Genomic DNA, 21,329 nt, shown 5'->3' with positions numbered 1-21,329 from the left:
ATGATAAAAATCCCAAGGATGGTAGGACTGGGGAATGTAAGGAAACGTGATTTCTTAGCCTTATGTGAAGTTTTGTTTTGTCAGATCCAGCAAAGTCTACAGACTAAAAAGAAATATGGCTTACAACAATAATAATAAACAATAATAAGCAATTAGCAGCTATTGAACCAAGACTATTTTAAGAAGCCAAAAAGTACTTGCATGACCTGGAAATTACAACTCACTCAGAATTCACAGTGAAGTGTGTAGTCCCTCTGTCTCAGGACTGCAATCACCATTTGCCCACATCTGCAGCTTTGCCTTTGGAGGGTTAGGCTTTGGAAGTAGATGAGAGCCTGTGTAGTTAGGTGTTCCCTGTTTCAGATTCAGCAAGAATAGGACCCTGGCCTGAGCATCAAGAACTCAGTAGGTGTGAGACCAAAAAGGCCGCACTTGGTTATTTTTTCTCAGATGTTCTTCTAAAACTGCAACTTAAAAGCAAGAACTTGGCCAGTGTCTAACCTTAACTGTCTTCCACTTGTACAGGAAGACTGTGCTTGCTGGGACACCCAGGTCAGCTCAGTCACATCCACTCTGTTAACTCTCTCCGTTTAGTCCTCCATCCCTCAAGACTCCTCTCCTTAACACTCTATAAATGCGACCATTAAAAGCAAAATCAATTGTCAGTTCTCATAGCATTAGAAGCAAAATGGAAGGAGCTCTTACATAAAGTTTCTGAGAAAAGCACTTTTTCACTCAAATGATACAGGATATTTTAAGATTTTTTTCTCAAAATAATAAAATATACTTATATCCAAATTAGCTTTTTTATTATAAATCTATTTTAAGATAAGGCATATTATGTTTTCCCTAATACAAAAATAGTATATACTGGCTACCCAAAGTTTGAAAATAGAAAAAAAGTACAAAGAGGAATACAAAATTATCCTAGTTTCACTATTCAGAGACAGCTACTAGTTCATACTTTGGTGAATTTCTCAGTATTTTTTTTTTTCACTTTACTCTTACTATGGATAGTATTTTGTGTCCCATTTTATTCATTTAGCAATATATTGTGATTGTTTCTATATACTAAATAGAAAATAACTGCATAGAGTGTTCTAATAGGGTTTTACTAAAATTTGGTTACCAAATGGAAGGATAATCAACTGATGTTGGGTACTGAGTTATTTCTATATTGGTGTGTGTGTGATTATAATGCTATTTTAAATACCATGTACATAATTATTTTGTACTTATTTCAGACTGCTACTTTAGGATAAATTCCTGGAATTACAATTTGCTGAGTCAAGAGCATACTATTGTTAGAAGCTTTTGATATATATTTCTTCATGTTTGTTTCTCAAAAAAATGGAGATCTCGATTAAAAATTTCACTTATAATGATGAAAGATCTTATATGCTTCCTAAAAGTGTCACAATTCCCACCAATTCTTTCTATATTTGGTCATTTACTAATTGAATCATGGCAAGCTTTCAATATTTGTAGGCAAGCTCTCTAAATTCATTCCCTCTCCTTCTTTCTTTTGAAACAAAACAAGCAAATTTCATCTTGAAACATGGTATGAATCCTGAGAAATTCACTATCAGAAGAAAGTTTGGCCAAGAATTTTTCATCTGAATTTTGGGATGATTAAATTCTATTTAATTTTAATTTTTAACATTAAAAAGCCCCTAAAAACAGAGCAAGGATGTATCCAAGTTTACTTCAAGTTGCTGGTCACCTTGAATGCTATCCCTGTGGTTTAATCATTTTTGGTAACCAATCTATTATCTTCCCAACAGCTCCCCATGACAAAATTCATAACTAACATCATCTACCTACACAGTAAAGATGTTCCTGTGTTACCTTTGGCATTGAAGCATGGCCCACAGAAACCTAGAATTAATTACAAACTCCAGATCACAGCTGTTCGAAGCTAACAGTTACATAAAACTGAAGTCTATCTATCCTTCCACAGTAGTGAGAATAATCTTTTCAAGACTTTCAGATCATATCATTTGTATGCTCAAATTTTCCCAATGATTTCCTATCTCAGAATAAAATCTATTGCATGGCTCACAAATTTCTCCCTCTGGCCTCATCTTATACCACTTTCTGCTTTGTCCCTTCTGTTCCTTTTATTTTATTTTTTAATTAAAAAAATTTAGGCCTCCCTGGTGGCGCAGGTGGTTGAGCGTCGCACTGTGAAGCTGTCCACAATCTCTGCAGTGCAGGCTTGATCCCGGCTGGCCGGCGAGAATCCCACATGGCACAGCAGACCTCTCCTGTCTCGCCCGCTGCTCCCCTCAGCAATGTATTTCAGTCAGTCTGCCTGTTCTGCTCCCCACTCTTTCTCTGGTGGTTCCTCTCACTCTCCTGCAGATCTGGACTGTACCCCGGTTCTTGTATAAATAAATAAATCTTTCAAAAAAAATTTTTTAAAGATTTATTTATTTATGCATACAAGAGCTGGGGTACAGGCCAGAGATGCAGGAGGTGAAAGGATTCACCAGAGACAGAGTGGGGAACAGATCAGGGAGAATGACTGAAATACACTGCTGAGGGGAGCAGCAGGCAAGACAGGAGAGGTCTGCCTCATCATGTGGGTTGCTCCCTGCTGGGCCGGGGATCGAACTCATGCTGTAGAGTCTGTGGATTGCTTCATAGTGGATTGCTTCATAGTGTTGTGCTTAACCCCTTGTGCCACGAGGGAGGACCCTCTTCTGTTCCTTTTACATGGAACTCCTTTCCAAGTCCTCCACTCAGAAACTAAACTCCCAATTTAGGGCTTTAGCACTTGCTGTTCTATCTGCTTTACACACTGATTTTTCAAAAGACAGTGGCTCACCTCTACACTTAGGTTCCTACTGAAATGAGAACACCCATAAAATACCACCCCATCCTCAAGCCATCACTCTATCTTGTTACCTCACTTTTCTTCTTGCACTTAGCCCAGATACTCCATTATATACTTATATTTACTTGATAGGAATATCTCCCCCAGAATATTAACTCCTTCTAGGTAAGAACTTCATTAGTTCACACCAAGGACAGTGTGTGGCACAAAGCAGATGTCCTATAAACATTTATTGACTGAAAAAAAATCTATTGGAACAGACAACTACATGCTTTAACAATTCATTCAGAAATTGTATTTGGACTTCAACTCATAACACATGATTTTCTTCTTTCATCAGATCATTTTATCCTGCCTGCATGATAACAAAATTGCATTTTACTTAAGTCATAAAATTATTTATATTACATACCTAAGCACTATAACTTCTCCTGTCTCACTTATAAAAGTATAAAATGCCTACTTCTGTTTACATTTAACATTATACTTTACATTAAAATATGCTACTCTTAATTTATTTTATTTATAATGTATAAATTATATTAACTTCACAAATCAATGCACTTGAATTTTTCCACCGTTAAAACATTTCAAAGGATGTATCCAATGCAGTAAGACAACTTAAACTAAAAATAACAATGAAATATAAACACATTAAAATAGCACAATACTTATAATACTGAATTAACTCCAAGGACACTAGCTTATTGTAACTAACAGTTACACTTTATGCAACACATATTTCATATTAATTTGCCTGAATTTTTTTGATGGAGTGCACAAATGTAACATACTATAAAATAAAAGGAAATGGGGAAATAACGTTTTATAAATCTGAAAGATACAACAGTTTTAAATGTATTACTTTACAATCTTATCTATTGCTATGATCTTAAGTGAAAACAATTCAGATTAAGTGGTATGAACTTAGATACCACAAAATAATTGTATGTAATTTTTAGCCCCTATACCCTATTCTTGACATAATCAGTTTTTATTCCAAGTCTTATGAAAAATGATTAGTTAGCATGATTCAAATAGGAGAGAATCTTTCATACAATATCTCAGCCCCCATTTCATTTTGACCTGAGGTGCTAGTCAGGAATCTAAGTAAAATATTAATTCATTCCTGGCCAGCCTTCCATTCTTACAAGTTTATATAATGTGAAGGATAGTCACCTATATGACTCTCAATTCAAGCAGATAACTTTGATTCCCTCCCTCCCTCCCTCCCTCCCTCTCTCTCTCTCTCTCTCTCTCTCTCTCTCTCTCAGCTATAAACTGAGGGCTCAATAAAAAAAAAAAAACTAGCCACAACCTCTTTCCTTGGCATAAATATATATATAATATATATTATATATAATATAATATATATAATGGACTGTGCAATTATCTGAAATTTCCCTAGAAATGTTTATTCATATAAAAGACTTGGAGCTTATTTATGACCTTTAACCTGTTGTTTTAAATATTTAGAAAATTATTGCATCATTTCTTTGAGTATATTTTTAAAATATCAGCACCCAAAAGCTACATGTACTCTTCCACAGGTTTTGGTAGCATTAATCCCTCTATATCATTGAGTACATTGGAGTTTCTTTGTTTTGATTTACCTATTAATATCTTATCTTTTCATGTACTATACTCTCTGCCTCTTCAAATTTATAACCACAAAACTTGTTCTTTTGTGAAATATGGGCTATACAACAAACCTATTAGTTCTTATACAGAAGTCAATACACTTTTAAGAAATTTTGCAAGTCTATGAAATACTAAGACTATGCAATGGAATAACATACTCATCAAGAGAATATAGTATAGCTACATGAGGTGATATGAAAAAATATTTAAGATACAATGTTAAGTGAAAACAGTTACCAAACAAAATGTATCCTATTTCCCTCTGCATAAAAAAAAACAACTATATGTATATGCTATATATTAGTTCATTTATTTTTGTGTCTATATAGAGTAAACTTTCTAGAGTCATGCACAAAAAGATTATCCACAGTTATCTATTCTCAAGAGAAATAGTAGATGCTGGGCAAGGTAGCTTGCATTTTATTCTAGTCTATTCTATGTTTAAACTTTTCAACCAATATCTTGAAAGAAAAAAATTTTGTCAAATGCCTTACAAAATATATATAACCTTTGACTCCTGGAACCAAACCTACAGAAATTATTATAAATTTGAAATTGGTTTAGATAGTATGATACTAGAGTACTATTAATAAAAATGAAAGTAGGAAAAAATATCAATAGCCAAGAGTAGAGAAGTAGTTAAATGAAGAGAAAATCACAGTATGGAATAATGCACAGAAATTATACATGTTCATAAAGATTAATTAAAATATAAAATTGTTTATGGTACAACATTAAAATAAAATGCAGAGTATATTTTACAAAAATATGACAATATAAATTTATGAATTCTAAATTTAGAAATAAAAAGTCTAATCAAATGTGTGATATTGTGTGCAGGTGATAAATCTATTGTTAATATTTAAAAATGACTTTTCTCTATTTTCTAAATGTTATTTCATAAGCTGTTAGTGAAAAACCAGCATTAATGAAGATACTTGGACATATATTAGAGCTTAAGAATGAAAAAAAGTTGCAAAATCTTCCCATCTACTTTTGAACCTACCTTCATAACAAGAAAATAAAATTTAAAAAATTATAGATACTAACAACTCAGGAACAGAGGTTTTCCAATATGTTTGAGAAAAATAATAAAGTTTCACACTTTTCATTTCATAAATCAAAGGAAAAAATCACCCTCTTCTAGATTACTTGCAGTCTACATTAGTTACATATTACTTTACCAAAAGATATCTACTTAAAACATCCAAGTAAACAATCAAATTTTATGAAACAGAAATAAAAGAAATAATAGTACTATTATCTATGTTACTACTGAATTTCAACATCTCTTTTTTTTATAGTAGTTACCAAATTGGCATTATAAGTACCAGAACTAAACAATAAAATCCAAGTTTAAAGACTTTAATTATTTTAATCAAAGAGTTTCAATTATACTTTAATGAGAATCTTGACTTACATATAGCAAAATCCTTTGGAAAACATTAGTGGTCTTTGTGTTATAATCCCAGGGGTGGCAAACTTCTTCTGTAAAGGACCTGATTGCAAATTCTTATGGTTTTGTCACTGTTGCAACTACTTAACTGAGCTTCAGATCAACAGCAATTACAGGTAATAAGCAAATGAATGAACATGCTCTATTCCGATAGAATGTATTTCCTGACATGTAAATTTGCATTTAATATAATTTTCACATGACCACATATTTTCCTTTTGATTTTTTTTACTAACACTTGATAATATAAAAAATATTCTTAGCTCACAAGCAATACCCAAAAGTGGGGTAGGCCAAGTTTGATATCTACAGGCTGAAGTTCATAAAACTTTTGATTCTAGAGCTATTTTTGATAACTTATATGAAAGTCATATCCCTTACTACCTGCCACTATCTGGAAAGTTTTCATTCTTCATTCCTTCCACTTTCAAAATCTTATGTAATCTTTAAAATCTCCCCCAAACACATTCTTCAAAATGGATACAATTTTCAAGATATTCTTAACCAAAAGCAAATCTCCTCCTTTGAAGCCCCTTCTCTTACATATATCCTATTGACCATGGTGCCTGCAGATGGAAGGTAAATAATAGTTGAATTGAAAAACACTAGAGATTTGATCGATATTCTCATTTCCTAGAGAGAGGCCGAGGGAGTATCATAAAGGTTTTTGAGTCCTAAAAGAAATACTACAGATATTAGAAAGTATTCATAAATTTTAAAACACAGATGCATTTTGGTAATATTAAGATGAGAAAAATAATTTCAGTGTGGGACCATGTTGGCAAGGGAGAGATGAGAAAGAGCAGGGAATGGACATGTGGTAGGGCAGAGTACTATGTGAAAGCCAAGAATCTGGCAGGTCCAATCTGTCCACAGGACACAACATGGTCCTTATACTGCACTCTCTCTTAAGTTGAGAAAAGTATCAGAACTTCCGTGTGTCTAAGGTACTAGGATCTGACTGAGCAGGGACACTTCTTACTCTTCCCATGTCAAAGGAAACCAGCCCACACATTTGAGAGCCCCTTGGAGCAGGAAGTTACTTGATTTCAGAGAACTCAAAGTGAAATTTGGCATTTTCTATGAACTTTTCACTGTGAAAAGTTATATATGCCATTTTCACATATATAACAGGAAATTTTTAGATACTCTGGAATCATTCTGCTCATATTCAAATCCTAGGAATGCGCCTTATAGGCTGTATAATCCTTAACAATTAACTTCTCAAGCAATAATTTTATCATGGAAAAGAGATGAGGATTATAGTGCCTAATTCACAGGTCTATTGAGCTGTTGTGGGGATTAGATGAGTTAATATCTATAAGTGTTTAGAACTGGCACACAGTAAGAACCTATTAAATGTTAGCTTTGCATATATAGCTAGTATTAATGATCTCTAAAAAGCCACACATACCCTTGCCTTCAGATACATACTGTGTTTATTTGATTCTTGAGATAGAATTACCATAAGAAGGAAATTACAGAAAATAGGAAACAGGCTTTATAGGAAGAATCAAGTAATTTTTTATATTGCAATAGAAGGAAAACAGCAAGCTGATAATACATGTATGATTATGTGACAAGGAGAGAAAAAGGTAAAATTTGAATCCCTCTGACATTAACACAATAGTATTTCCCAAGCTTGGCAGAATGCAATGGCCAAAATCAGCTTCCATGCATGGGAATGATGGCAGGTCAGCTCAACAGACATACTTACCACCCTTCTCCACCCTATGGGCACCTGCGTTTTTGTCCTTCACCTTAGTATTGCTTCCTTCCCAAAGCTTACTCTTAGCCTTTTCTTTTTCTTCCTTGGAAACACGCTTCCTAGACTTCTCAGATATATCCTCTGCAACCATTTGGGTAACTTTCTTTGTTTCTTCATCGAGAACATTCTCTAAGCTTTCCTCTACGGCCAGAGACTTGTTCTCCATGTTTGTTTTTATTATTTTCTGGTCTTCAGTTTCAATTTCTAGGGCATCCTCAGCTAAAAGATGGAATTTTCTTGGCCTATCATTTTCACTCAGCTCCTGAGAAGATAAACTTCTGGCACTTTCATTGGGACTATTTTCGGCATGGTCTCCCCTGGTACCCCATGCAGATTCATCTTCACTGGAGCTAGAACATAGGTGACTTCTGAATGATGTTGATGAAGCACTTTTTGTATCTACGAGAAAAAGTCATCGTGTTTTATAAATTAAATTCTAACTCTGGAAATTGTTAGTAATTAATCACATTAAAATGTTTAATATGATTTGGTAGATTTCATACCTTCTCCTTATAAATTCTACTCAGTTATCATCATAAAGAAAAACCTATATAATCATTGCATCTATGGGAATTTTCAATAGGAAATCACATTTAACCAGGTAGCTATTTTTTTCCTGAAAGATATTTTATTGGAAACCCTTTGTAAAAATCCATTTTATTATAGAAGACATTCAATAATTATTTATTTGTTCAGCAAATAAAAAAAAAGTATTCTTCAATTATCACCTTGGATAGCTGCAGTTTTTTCTGGATATAAAATCTAAAATGTTATCTACTATAACATTATACTAGTATACCCTAGTAACTGGGATGGCAGGAAGATATAGACATTTGAACAATATCTAAATATTTCCAGGTGTGGGGTGTGTGTTTATAGAAGTCATCTTATTTGAGGTTCCTCAGAAGCAGGAGCTGAGAAGAAGATTCATGTGATAGGGATGCATTCTAGGAGACACTCAAGAACAATGAAGAAGCAGGTCAAGGAAGGAGGAAGGCAATTGAGGGAGCTATTTCAGCAACATCTCAACCTCAGCCTGATCCCACAGGGACCTCTGAAGCCTAAATTGTATTCCAATTTTTGCTCCCTGAGGCAGGACTTGGTCTTTCATACTTTGCTCCATTCAGAAATGACTACAAACCACCCTAGGGAAAAGCAAACTCCCTGGCACTTCCAGACTTCTTAGTGCCTGAGGGTGAAGCAAGTCAAGTAGCCCAAGGCTATCCTCTGAGGAAGGCAGAGGGTGCAGAAGCTGGGAGGTGGATGCAGAGCATCTGCAAAACACCCCAGGAGACCCAGGCAGCACACAGGAGAGATGCCAGATATTGCTACGGATACGCAGCCCAGAAGCCTACTGGATGCAAAAATGGCTTAGTATTACCCAAAAAAAAATCATGTAAAAATCTCCCAGAAAGACATACTGTGAATCACTCCAGGGCAGGTACATAGCCTAAAAGTCACTGTGTATAATCTTCCTGAGGGCCAGAGTGATGCAAACATGCTTTTGATTTTTAATAGGTCTGTGTTATAAGTTTTTTTATAATTTATTTTCAATAATAATAAATGCTGTCGAGCTTTCTTGTTTTCTTTTCTCTCTGTATTCCTTACTCTTCTTCTTGTTTCTTTTCTTTCTGGTTGGCAGCTACACAGATGCCTGCAGCAGCTGATGTGAGTTTAAGGGAAGAAATACCTGTCTTTGCTCTTATCCTCTTCTCTCGGTCCCTCCAGCCCCAGAGGCTCTCCCTGACAAGGCTCAGCATTTTAAGTATAGTCACTGAGACATATCAGAGTTTCCACACATTTTCAAGAGATGCTTCACAGGAGTAAAAAACAAACTCTGAAAAGCCTTTAAGCAACAGAACCCCTAAGTGCAATCCCATTTGTTCTTATCTCCCAACTACCTTGACAGGCACTGGATGACCATTGTTTCTCAAAGGAATCACATACTCTAGTCACTCATTCTTTATCTCCATTTTATAAAATCTGGATATGCTGTCTTGCTCTAGGGAATTTAGCAGATCCAGGATAGTTGCTCTCCTTTTTATCTGCACCAGCTCAGAAAATTTAGGTACTAAATTCCCCCCACCCCACCCCACCCCACCCCCATTAGCATCTCACATTTGTTTGTTTTTTTTTAAAGAAAGAAAATAATTCCTGTTTGCCAGTGGTTTGCTAGTGGCTTTCATTTATTGCATACTTAACTACGATACAATGTAATACTTGTTCTGCACTTGCAAAAATATTCCTATCCACCATCTGAATACTGACATGAAGACTTTCAATTTTAACTGAGTTGTTCACATAATTAAAAAAGTGAATACACCTCTATTTTTCTTCAATAGTTTCTACTAATTGTATTATTTTATTTCAAAAGGCTGAAACATGCTATGGTTTAGTTTTGAGTCAGTTCTTTAGAGAAGAAAGATCAGGAGAATGAACGGCTTCAAAGTGGCAAGGGTAGCTGATCTCCCTATAAACTCATTTCAGTTTTCAAATCTCTCTAACCTCGTGGTATAATTTAGTTTCACTCTCATATCTTACTCTCATTTTCATACAGACACTACAGCGAGACGTTGCCTACAAGAAAAACTCGAAAAGCTTTAGGGCCAGGGAATGGGGTTTTTCAAAATGAATTTTATTTATTCTCTTAGAAATAAAGCAAGTTTTATATATAAAAACTTTTAGATAAAGGAACTTTAGGGCACGTATGTAGTTTCTTTTTTGTCATTAGGAGGGAAAAAGTTATCTTGGAGGCCTGTTGGTAATCAACTCTGCCTCCCAATTCCATTTGTCTCTTCTGTATTCCCTCTGGGTTCTGATAAGAAAGAATCTGCTCTCAGTGTTTTTTATTTTATTTTATTTTTATATATGCATTAGGTACTGTCAGAAGCACAGAAGGGTGAGAGGATTCACCAGAGCCAGAGTGGGGAACAGAACAGGCAGACTGATGAAGTACACTGCTGAGGGGAACAGTGGGTGGCAGGAGAGGTCTGCGCGCCATGTGGGACCCTCGCCAGAGGCCAGGGATCGAAAAGGCACTGCAGAGGCTGCGGGCAGCATCTCAACCCAGCGCTCAACTGCTCCGCCACCAGGGAGGCCCCCCGCTCTCAGTCTTTATGGCAAAGAATGACCTGCACTCAGCATATGAAAAAATGTTCAACATCACTTGTAACCAGGGAAATGCAAATCAAAACTACCATGAGATACCATCTTACACCAGTGAGAATGGCATATATTAAAAAAACTAGCAACAACAAATGTTGGCGAGGATGTGGAGAAAAAGGAACTCTCCTGCACTGTTGGTGGGAGTGCAAACTGGTCCAACCACTATGCAGAGCTGTGTGGAGATTTCTTGACCCACTAAACATAGAGCTTCCATATGATCCAGCAATTCCACTCCTAGGTATTTACCCAAAGGACACAGAAACATCAATTCCAAAGAGCACCTGCACCCCTATGTTTATAGCAGCACTGTTTACAATAGCTAAGCTTTGGAAACAACCCAAATGCCCAAAAATAGATGACTGGATCAAGAAGATGTGGTACATATACACCATGGAATATTACCCAGCATTCAAAAAAGATAAACACATGCAATTTGCAGCAACATGGATGGTGCTGGAATGGATCATGCTCAGCGAAATAAGCCAGAAAGAAAAAGAAAAATACCAGATGGTCTCACTCATAGCAGGAATCTAGAAAACTTAAATAAGAGACCAGGAAAATGAATAACTACAAGAAAGTGAAAATCAAAATCAACAAAAAACTATGAACCATAGACACTCTATGGGGGTGGGAGGCGGGGAGGGGAGGGCTTGGGGTCAAAATAAGGGGGTTGCAATTGTATGGAGAATATAAAAATAAAATTTATTTAAAAAAAGATATGTCCCAAAAGATAATGTGAAAAAATAAATAAATAAAAATAAAGATTGAAGTAGTGCTTTAAAAAAAAAAAAAGAATGATCTTGGCCAAAGCCATCAAACTCAGGGCAGCGTTACAGATCCTAAGAAGCATCTCTGATTTTTCTCTCATCATATTCAGTCCCCAAATCCTTCACTATCTTCTCCTTTCCCGCCATTAATCACCATCTGTGATGAATATATCCCTTCTTTTGCATCACTATTTCATGCAACATAAGAGTAAGAGAAAAAAAATATTTTTTTTCTATCAGAAGTGTAGAAGGGTTCCCTTTGCTCCACATCCTTGCCAGCACTTGTTTCTGGTCCATCCTATGGCAAGAAGTATGGAGGACCTCAAAATACTGAGAATGGATCTGCCATTTGATCCAGTAATTCCACTCCCAGGCATCTACCCAAAAAATGCAAAAACACAAATTCAAAAGGCAACTTCTACTCCCATGTTTATTGCAGCACTGTTTACAATAGCTAAATTATGGAAATAACCTAAGTGTCCCAGAACAGATGAGTGGATCAAGGAAATGTGGTATATATACACAGTGGAATACTACTCAGTGATCAAAAAAGATAAACTCATGGCATTTGTGGCAATATGGATGGAGGTTGAAGGGATAATGCTAAGTGAAATAAGTCAGGAGGAGAAAGATAAGTACTGGATAGTGTCACTAATATGTGGAATATAAAATAACTAAACAAATAGATAAAGATATACTTAAAAACCAACCCTTGATAGCTGACTACAGAACTGAAGCACCAAGGGGATGCATGAGGGATTAGAACAAAGAGGGAGGGAAGCACAATGGTCTGTGGAGTTGGAATGTGGGTGATTTGGTGGTGGGTACACTACAGTGGTAGTACCTGATGGTGGGATCCCAATATTAACTCAATTAAATATCTAAATAAAAAGAAAATAATGTTTTTCTGTAAGACAAACCTAAGTGTTTCATAGTTTGACTCAGTTGCTGCCTTCTTTGGTTATGCCCCTTAACTTCACTAAGTTGGTTATGCCCCATAACTTCCCTAAGTCTCTTTTCTTGGCTGTTAAATGGGGATAATTCTACATACTCTTCAAAAGCCATTGTAGAAATTACATGACAAAAAAATTAACCTAATTAGACCACATAATCATTTCTTTATGATTTCCAGTTTTTTCTCTGGTATGAAATCATACCTGTTAAGCATATTCTAATAAATTTATTTCTGATAATTTCACCCTGTACATTATATCAAGAACAGCAATCACAGTTACCATTTATTCATGTAGATGATCATGTACCTGCTACGTACTACCTACCCAATGAAACACTTTACAAACATATCCAAAGAATAGTTTATTGTCTTCTTTTTCTAGATTTGGAAAGTAAGGTCTGGAGGAGTTAAATGATACCCAATGTCCATTAGCTATTAGTAGCAGCAAATGCTGGAAAACATTCTTTGTAATGACGCACCATAGGAAAACAGATCCCCTACAGCTGTGCCAAAAGGTGTTCAAACAGAAAACACTCACTGTCATGGATCCATATTGCTTCTGTTAGCTAATTTCCCACTGTTACTGCCCAAGGATGACATGTGGAAAGTTGGTTCCCCCCAAAGACTCAGAACTCATGGAATTCAGTATCTTTAGTGGTCATTCTTCTATTTTGGTAGCCAGTCTAAAGCTCAGATAGAATGCATACAAAATACTCTGAGACACATAATGTGAATACAAAGCAAAAGATAGGAAAGCATTCCTTGGTTTGCCTATAATACTTACCATGATACTGTATGTGTGAAAATATAAGTCAACCAGTTACTTTTTACTTAAAAATATTTACTACACACTGATTAGGCATTTACAAAAAGTATACGCATACATATTAGTAATCTCACTTTTATACTGGCTGCTTAGCCAATTTGACATACAACTGACCAAGGAACAACCACACACATTCTCTCAATCAATACCAGTTCAGCAAATTCAGAACGAACACTGCTCGCTCTTCTTTTAACGATGAACCTGAGTTGTCCTCCATCTTCTTACCTATTTACATAGATTCACTCAGTCATGAAATGCATATTGAGCACCTCCTATAGGTCAAGCAGTGTTCTAGTTATTGAGTACTCACTGGAGAAAAAGACAGGCCAGGTCCTCCTTCCACAGAGATTACACACTCAAGACAGACACTGTGTGGGCCTCCCTAGTGGTGCAAGGTGTTAAGTCTCAGCACTATGAAGCTATCTGCAGGCACTGTGGCACGAGTTTGATCCCTGGCCAGGGAGCTAACCCACAAGGCACAGCAGACCTCTCCTGTCTCTCCCGCTGCTCCCCTGAGCAGTGTATTTCAGTCAATCTGCCTGTTCTTCTACCCACTCTGTCTCTGGTAAATCCTCTCACCCCCAACCCTGCATCTCTGGCCTGCACCCCAGCTCTTGTATGCATAAATAAATAAAATAAATCTTAAAAAAAAGATAGAAACTGTGGCACACAATAGATCAATGTATGTGTTCATTAAGGTATCTTTCACTCATTGGCTAGCTCTCTCAAACTATTATTATACTCTCATTGCAATTAGTAGCCATACTGTCTGTTTTGAGCCAAATATAAGTCCTGACCTTAGATTTCATTCATTTCCTCAGCTGTAGCATAAGGCATGATTTTACAACAGTTTAATCATTTTCTCTATTCATGTCCTTATTTTACCTACTTTATTTTTGGTCTACTAGCTTGAAACTCATACAGACACCTTGATTTAAACACACCAATTTAAATACATAAATGCATTTAAAATGTAGATCACCCAATGATATACCATATATCCCAACCCAGTAGATCCAACACTCTTCTGTCTCTCCCATTTCTTAGTTCAAGGGTACACAGAAAAATTTGCATAAATACTGCTCCTATTTTACTCAAATTAGCCATGAATCATAAATGTACATATTTTATTACTTGTATAAATAGTTCTACCTTAAATATACTCATGAGTTCATAAAAATTTTTTATATTTTATACTAGATACTGTGGTCCAGTTGATATTTTCAAGTACTATAATACCTAATTAGGCAAATTCTTTACATTCATTAAACCTTATAGAATGAATGTATGCCTAATGAAAATAAAGTAGAAATCATTCCATTGCAGCTTGAACAGTTTCTAATTATCTGTCTTAAGGGAGAGCATTTGTCTTCATACTGATAATTCATTATTCAATTCATCAAGGAGATAAATATATATTTTAACTTGTAAATATCAATATGTACAGGTAATACAGACATACCAGGAGGAGAAAAATGAAGAAAACCACAAAAGTTCCTCCATAGAAACTTACACTGTACTTTTTAAACATTAAAATGAATATTTAAAACACTGAGGATATAATCAAATCACATGTCATGCTATGCTGCCTGAGTCTTTTTACATTTACCTATTAATCTAGTCAAGCAGGCATGATGTCTAGGTAGTGCCTTTGCTATGTACAGGGCATATTCAAAACTCTAGAGAAATACCTCCTAGAAAAGTAGTTTAGGTGAACTAAAATATTCTGCCACATTTACTGTACTCACCTGAAGATATGACTTCCTACTTTAACAATTGAAAAGTGGATATAGGTTGAGGAATTCTTGCCATTAAGAAAAATTAAAGTTTTATTTAATCATGCAAAATCATATATATAGACTCTGTGGAAAGTCTGCCTACAGTCTTCAACTAGTCCTTTCTGGTGGAGGGAGCAGACAATTCACATTGAAGTCCACAGAGTGAAGCTTCACAACCATATAATTTCAACACAGAAGGAGCAGCCTTTCCTCATAGACTTTTCTTCAAGCCCACAGCCAAGCTAAGAAATAAACAGTAAGTTCTTGAAGTTAATAAGTCAAGTAAAGCGTATTTCTGTGACCCTGGCACTTTAAGACTACAAGGCCTACTTCTTCAACAAACTGGAAAACAGCAAGAGTGAAATATTATCTTTCTTATTAGAAAAAAAAATTGTCTTAATTCTTACATCATTTTCTTTGTATTCTAGCAACAGATTTCTCTCTCTCCTCTCTTTCTCTCTCTCTTCTCTCTTAAAAACCTCTTAGTCTTTACCTGTTACTCATAGGCACTATCGTCCAGACTGCCCATAAAAGTATAAAAGTAGATTCTAAGAGACATGACACTTTTCCCCTAAACCTTATAACATTCATCTACGACAATGTATTTTCAACTGGTGAATTAGTGCCTGGGGTTGCCAACACAAATGCAGAGACAAGGAAGCTGTCGTTCTTTTTAAATGATTGGGGAGTCTCACACATCATTCCTAAACCAGTGTCCTCTCTTAGTCAGCTTCCAGTCCACAGCACTCTATCACTCACTGGCTGCTCAGCTGAGCGTATTCATCAAGGCAGGCCCACGCAATTGTTAGCTGGCAGTTTAAATGGGGCCAACTTGTCACAAGAGTGACAGCCTGGGCAATTGTTTGCCCTCTGGGAACAGGTGCAGGCAGGTTCAAATGAAACACATCCAAATACTAACAGCAAGATTCTTAATCATGTCAATAAAAGGGATGTACTGGTGTCTGGGATTCAGTAGTCACAATATGCCTCTTACACTTTTGAAGATGAAATGCTGTCGGGCTTTTAAACAGAGTCTTTCAAGAAATCTATCATATTATTATGATTTTTAATACATGCTACTTGTTCACTGGATGAATTAATTCTGATACTCCACAAGCTAAAAAGAATGTTTTTAATAACACAAGGTCAGGCTATCAAAATAGAGAGAGAAAACAAAAGAGCCTGAAGGTAGAAAAAGAAACAGTAGTAAGCGGTAAGATTTAACTTGTAAATAATTGCAAAATTTTAATGTAAATTAGAGAATGCAAAAGAGCTTCCCAAAAAAAAGGAAAGCTTAATAGCATCATTACTGTATCAACATAATAAAATACTTGGCCAATTTAATTTTTGGCCCTTAACTATTCCAACAGTGATAGACTAGACTATACATTCTGATAGCTTTCATTACATATCTATTTAAAACATTTTGTAGTCTCTACCTATGTTATTCAGCTAACTTTATGCATTTTTTCCAAGAAAAATTCCAATAGCAATCATTTAGTATGTAACTTATAGTAACTGGAGATATCTGGGCACTATCAAAAGCACCTTAGTATTTTGGGTGTTTTACCAGTCAAGTAACTGTTTAACATGTGTAAAGACTCTTTTAGGAAATCAGCTATGTCAGGAAAAACAAAGACAAATAACACTTTCTGGCTTTAGCAGTGTAATTAATTTCTGTGTTATTAACTTGTGTAGTTAATTTGAGGGCCAAATTTAATACTATTGAAACAATAAGTGAAAAATGAACTACCAAATGATAGAGTTTCAGAAAAAAAGAGCTCAATAGGCTGCCATGGAGACTACAGGAAATCGGAGTTAGGGGTGGGGTGGGAGATGAATTGAAACTGAGCAAAAGATCTGGGAATGGCTAGGGAAGTTCATCCAGGGCAGGGGGAAGATAAATAAAGCTGGGTTAAAAATTTAAATGTCCATTTTTATGTTCTCTTTAAAAACAAATCTTATTTTTAATGAGAGGCTAAAAAGAATACGATAAGATAGAGTTCAAGATAAATGCCTCTGAAATGTAGTTACTTAAGGGAGCAAATCTTTATTGGGAAATTTGTTTTAATTTTAGATAAGTAGTTTTGATTTTTGGTTTTTTTTTTTTGTTTTGTTTTGTTTTGTTTTTTAACTAGTGGTATATTACATTGTTCTCCATAACCCAGTGTTTGCATCTTGCTCCCCCACTTTCTGGTTCTGTGACTTACTTAATCTCACTAATCCAAGTAATTTGAAAAATGGATATAAAAAGAAAAAGTACCTGTTTTTTGAGTTTGTTTGATATAAATGGGATAATTCATGTAAAATATTTAGTACAGTACTAACACAGAGTCTTAATAAAGAACACTTACAGGATGTCTTTCCAAACATAGGATTCCAGATGTTTATAAGTGGGCAGTATTCAGTGCTAAAGCTTACCAATCACTGTCAGTTATTCAATAATTACAGGTCTAAATGATTAAAGCTTTCCCTCTAAGGAAGATCCAAGTACTGACTACATCCTTCTCTGTTTGAACATAAAAAATTACCCTCTTAGAAAAAAATCTATTTGATCCCCAAAAAGGAAGGTGATTACACAGCACCTTACTGTATATTGAAAAAATATACTGAATCTTTATGCTATCAACAACCTGATAAATCCCCATCATTATAGAAGAAATAACAAATTGAATCCTTTTTATTGTTGAGTCAACTTTATATGCAAACACTTTCTATTTTTTTTCAGGTTCAAGTTTTATGAGAGAGTCAGAAGACATCACTTTCCATTAAATTATTGTCCTTTCTCTGTATCATATATATACTTAAATCTAATATTCACACTGAAATTGAGAAAAGAATGTAGGGCCTCCCCTGGTGGAATAGCGGTTGAGCTCTGGGCTGCGAAGCTGCCCACAGCCTCTGCAGTGCCAGTTCGATCCCCAACCCCTGTCAAGATCCCACATGGAGCACAGACCTCTCCTGCCGTGCCTGCTGCTCCCCTCAGCAGTGTATTTCGTCGTTCTGCCTGCTCTGTTCCCCGCTCTGGCTCTGGTGAATTCTCTCACCCTCCCGAGCTTCTGACTATACCCAGTGCTTGTATAAATAAATAAATAAATGAATAAACAAACAAATCTTTTTTTTAAAAAAAAAAAGAATGTATATACTAGGCATGTTTAGAAACATAAAACATTATTATTAAGGCCTAGTTTAGTACTTCCCAAAAAATATTTTAATGCCTCACCATTAATCTTGAGTAGTAGTTTTAACTATAATAAAAATAACAACAAATCTTGCTTTCAAATTGACTGATAGTTAACTCCACTTTAATTTTTCACATTGTGCTTCACTCTTCACTTTATTGGGAAACACAGAGTTAAATTTTTTGTTCAACTACAGTCATAGTCTCTCCCATCTGTGGTTCCTAGTAAAATTACCCTTTACTTGAAACAATGTCTGTGTTTTACTTTATATTTGTATATATGAGTGTATGAAATTCTAGAATACGTTTGCTTGAATACATTTTTTAAAAGAATAGAACTATAAACTAAATAATTGCCTTTGTGATTCCAAGATTACTTAATTTACTCTTACATTATCCTACTAAACTCCTTGAACTTAAAATTTTTAGATTTTATACAGAAAATTCTTTCAATGAAAGTGAAAATTGGGAAAATTAACAGCAATTCAAAGAGTCATCATAATGTGGCTCATTTTCTGGTCAAAAGCAAACTAAAAAGACATCCACCTACTTAATATAAGGAAGGGTTATTCTTATTCCTTATAATTGCCTAGGTTTTACCAGGGAAGATCACTGCATCTCAGGCAAACCATTTTTACAACAAAACAGGTTTCCAATAAGTGATCTTTAAAAGATCTTAAAAATTGAAGACATGCCTCAGGAGATGAGAGCTGTTTTTTCTCTATATAGAATATAAAAACTCTACACAGATTATAGAAACTCTATTCTTTTTTTTAATTTAAATTTTATTTTTATATTCCCCATATAATTACAACCCCCTTATTTTGACCCCAAACCCTCCTTTCCCTGCCCTCACCCCCCATAGAGTGTCTCTGGTTCATAGTTGTTTGTCCATTTTGATATTTTCTTTCTTATAGTTATTCTTTTTCCTGGTAACTTATTTAAGTTTTCTAGATTCCTGCTATGAGTGAGACCATCCGGTATTTTTCTTTTTCTTTCTGGCTTATTACGCTGAGCATGATCCCTTCCAGCTCCATCCACGTTGCTGCAAATTGCATGTGTTTATCCTTTTTTAATGCTGAGTAATATTCCATGGTGTATATGTACCACATCTTCTTGATCCAGTCATCTATTTTTGGGCATTTGGGTTGTTTCCAAAGCTTAGCTATTGTAAACAGTGCTGCTATAAACACAGGGTTGCAGGTGTTCTTTGGAATTGATGTTTCTGTGTCCTTTGGGTAAATACCTAGGAGTGGAATTGCTGAATCATATGGAAGCTCTATGTTTAGTAGGTCCAGAAATCTCCACACAGCTCTCCATAGTGGTTGGACCAGTTTGCACTCCCACCAACAGTGCAGGAGAGTTCCTTTTTCTCCACAACCTCGCCAACATTTATTGTTGCTAGTTTTTTTTAATATGTGCCATTTTCATTGGTGTAAGATGGTATCTCATTGTAGTTTGGATTTGCATTTCCCTGATTACAAATGATGTTGAACATTTTTCATATGCCTGTTGGCCATTTGCATTTCCTCTTTAGAGAAGTTTCTTTTTAGCTCTTCTGCCCATTTTTTGACCAGATTATTTTCTTTGTTTTTGTTGATTCTCATCAGCTCTTTGCAGATTTTTGTGATCAGTCCTTTATTGTTAGTGTTGTGTGCAAAAATGTTCTCCAGGTCAGTGGGGTTTCTCTTTGTTTTTGTTATTGTCTCTTTTGCTGTGCAGCTCTTTAATCTGATGTAATCCCAGCCGTTTATCTTTGCCTTCACTATCACTGCTTTGGGTGATGTGTCTGTAAAGATGTCTTTGATGTGCAAATCCCGTAGTGTTTCGCCTATATTTCCTTCTATGTATTTTATGGTTTCAGGTCTTATGTCTAGTTCTTTAATCCATTTTGAGTTGTTGTTTTTTGTGCATTGTGTTAGGTAGTAGCCAAGCTTCATTCTTTTGCATGTAGCAACCCAGTTTTCCCAGCACCATTTATTGAACAAACTTTCTTTGCTTCAATGCATAGTCTTTGCTCCTTTGTCAAAGTTAGTTGACCATAAATCTGTGGGTTTATTTCTGGATTTTCTATTGGATTCCATTGGTCTGTGTGTCTGTTCGTGTTCCAGTACCATGCAGTTTTGATGATTATGGCTTTGTAGTATAGTTTGAAGTCTGGGAGTGTGATGCCTCCAATCCCTTCTTTTTTTTTTCATGAGAGCTTTGGCTATTCTGGGTTTTTGGTGATTCCATATGAATTTCATCAATAATTGTTCTATTTCTTTGAAGAATGACATTGAATTTTTTATTGGAATAGCATTGAATCTGTATATTGCTTTTGGTAGGATGGCCATTTTAATAATGTTTATTCTTCCAATCCATGAGCAGGGGATGTCTTTCCATTTCTTTGTGTCTTCTTCTATTTCTTTTAACAGTGTTTTATAGTTTTCTTTGTATAGGTCCTTTACCTCTTTTGTTAGATTTATTCCCAAGTATTTGATTTTTTTTGTTTCAATAATAAAAGGGATGTTTTTTTGATTTCTTCTTCTTCATATTTATTGTTTGTGTATAGGTAGGCTACTGACTTTTGCGTGTTGATTTTGTATCCTACTACTTTACTGAACTGATTGATGAGTTGAATTAGTTTTCTGTGGAATTTTGGGGGTTCTCTATGTATATTATCATATCATCTGCAAATAGTGATAGTTTGACTTCTTCTTTTCCTATTTGGATTCCTTGTATGTCTTTCTCTTGTCTTATTGCTCTGGCTAGGACTTCCAGTATTATATTGAAAAGCAGTAGTGACAGTGGACATCCTTGTCTTGTTCCAGATCTTAATGGAATTGCTTTCAGATTTTCACCATTGAGAATGATACTGGCTGTTGGCTTCTCATAGATGGCCTTTATGATGTTGAGGTATGTTCCTTGTATCCCAAGAATTTCAAGGGCTTTTATCACGAATGGGCGTTGC

General features: G+C 35.4%; 1 protein-coding gene across 1 annotated transcript in view; it reads right to left on the bottom strand.

Moving 5' to 3' along the window:
* ERICH3 (glutamate rich 3) overlaps positions 1-21,329 on the bottom strand; it is an 86,407-nt gene that overhangs the window by 8,587 nt on the left and 56,491 nt on the right. Inside the window, exon 12 of the mRNA XM_037500753.2 lies at positions 7,654-8,103. Within this exon, the coding sequence (XP_037356650.1) occupies positions 7,654-8,103 (450 nt within the window). The remainder of the gene's footprint in view (positions 1-7,653; positions 8,104-21,329) is intronic.

Source organism: Talpa occidentalis, unplaced genomic scaffold, assembly GCF_014898055.3.
Source record: "Talpa occidentalis isolate TD23 unplaced genomic scaffold, MPIMG_talOcc4v2.1 talOcc4.9, whole genome shotgun sequence".
Classification (NCBI taxonomy): Eukaryota; Metazoa; Chordata; class Mammalia; order Eulipotyphla; family Talpidae; genus Talpa; species Talpa occidentalis.
The sequence above is the reverse complement of the archived record's forward strand: the minus strand, read 5'-3'. Positions and strand labels throughout refer to the sequence as shown.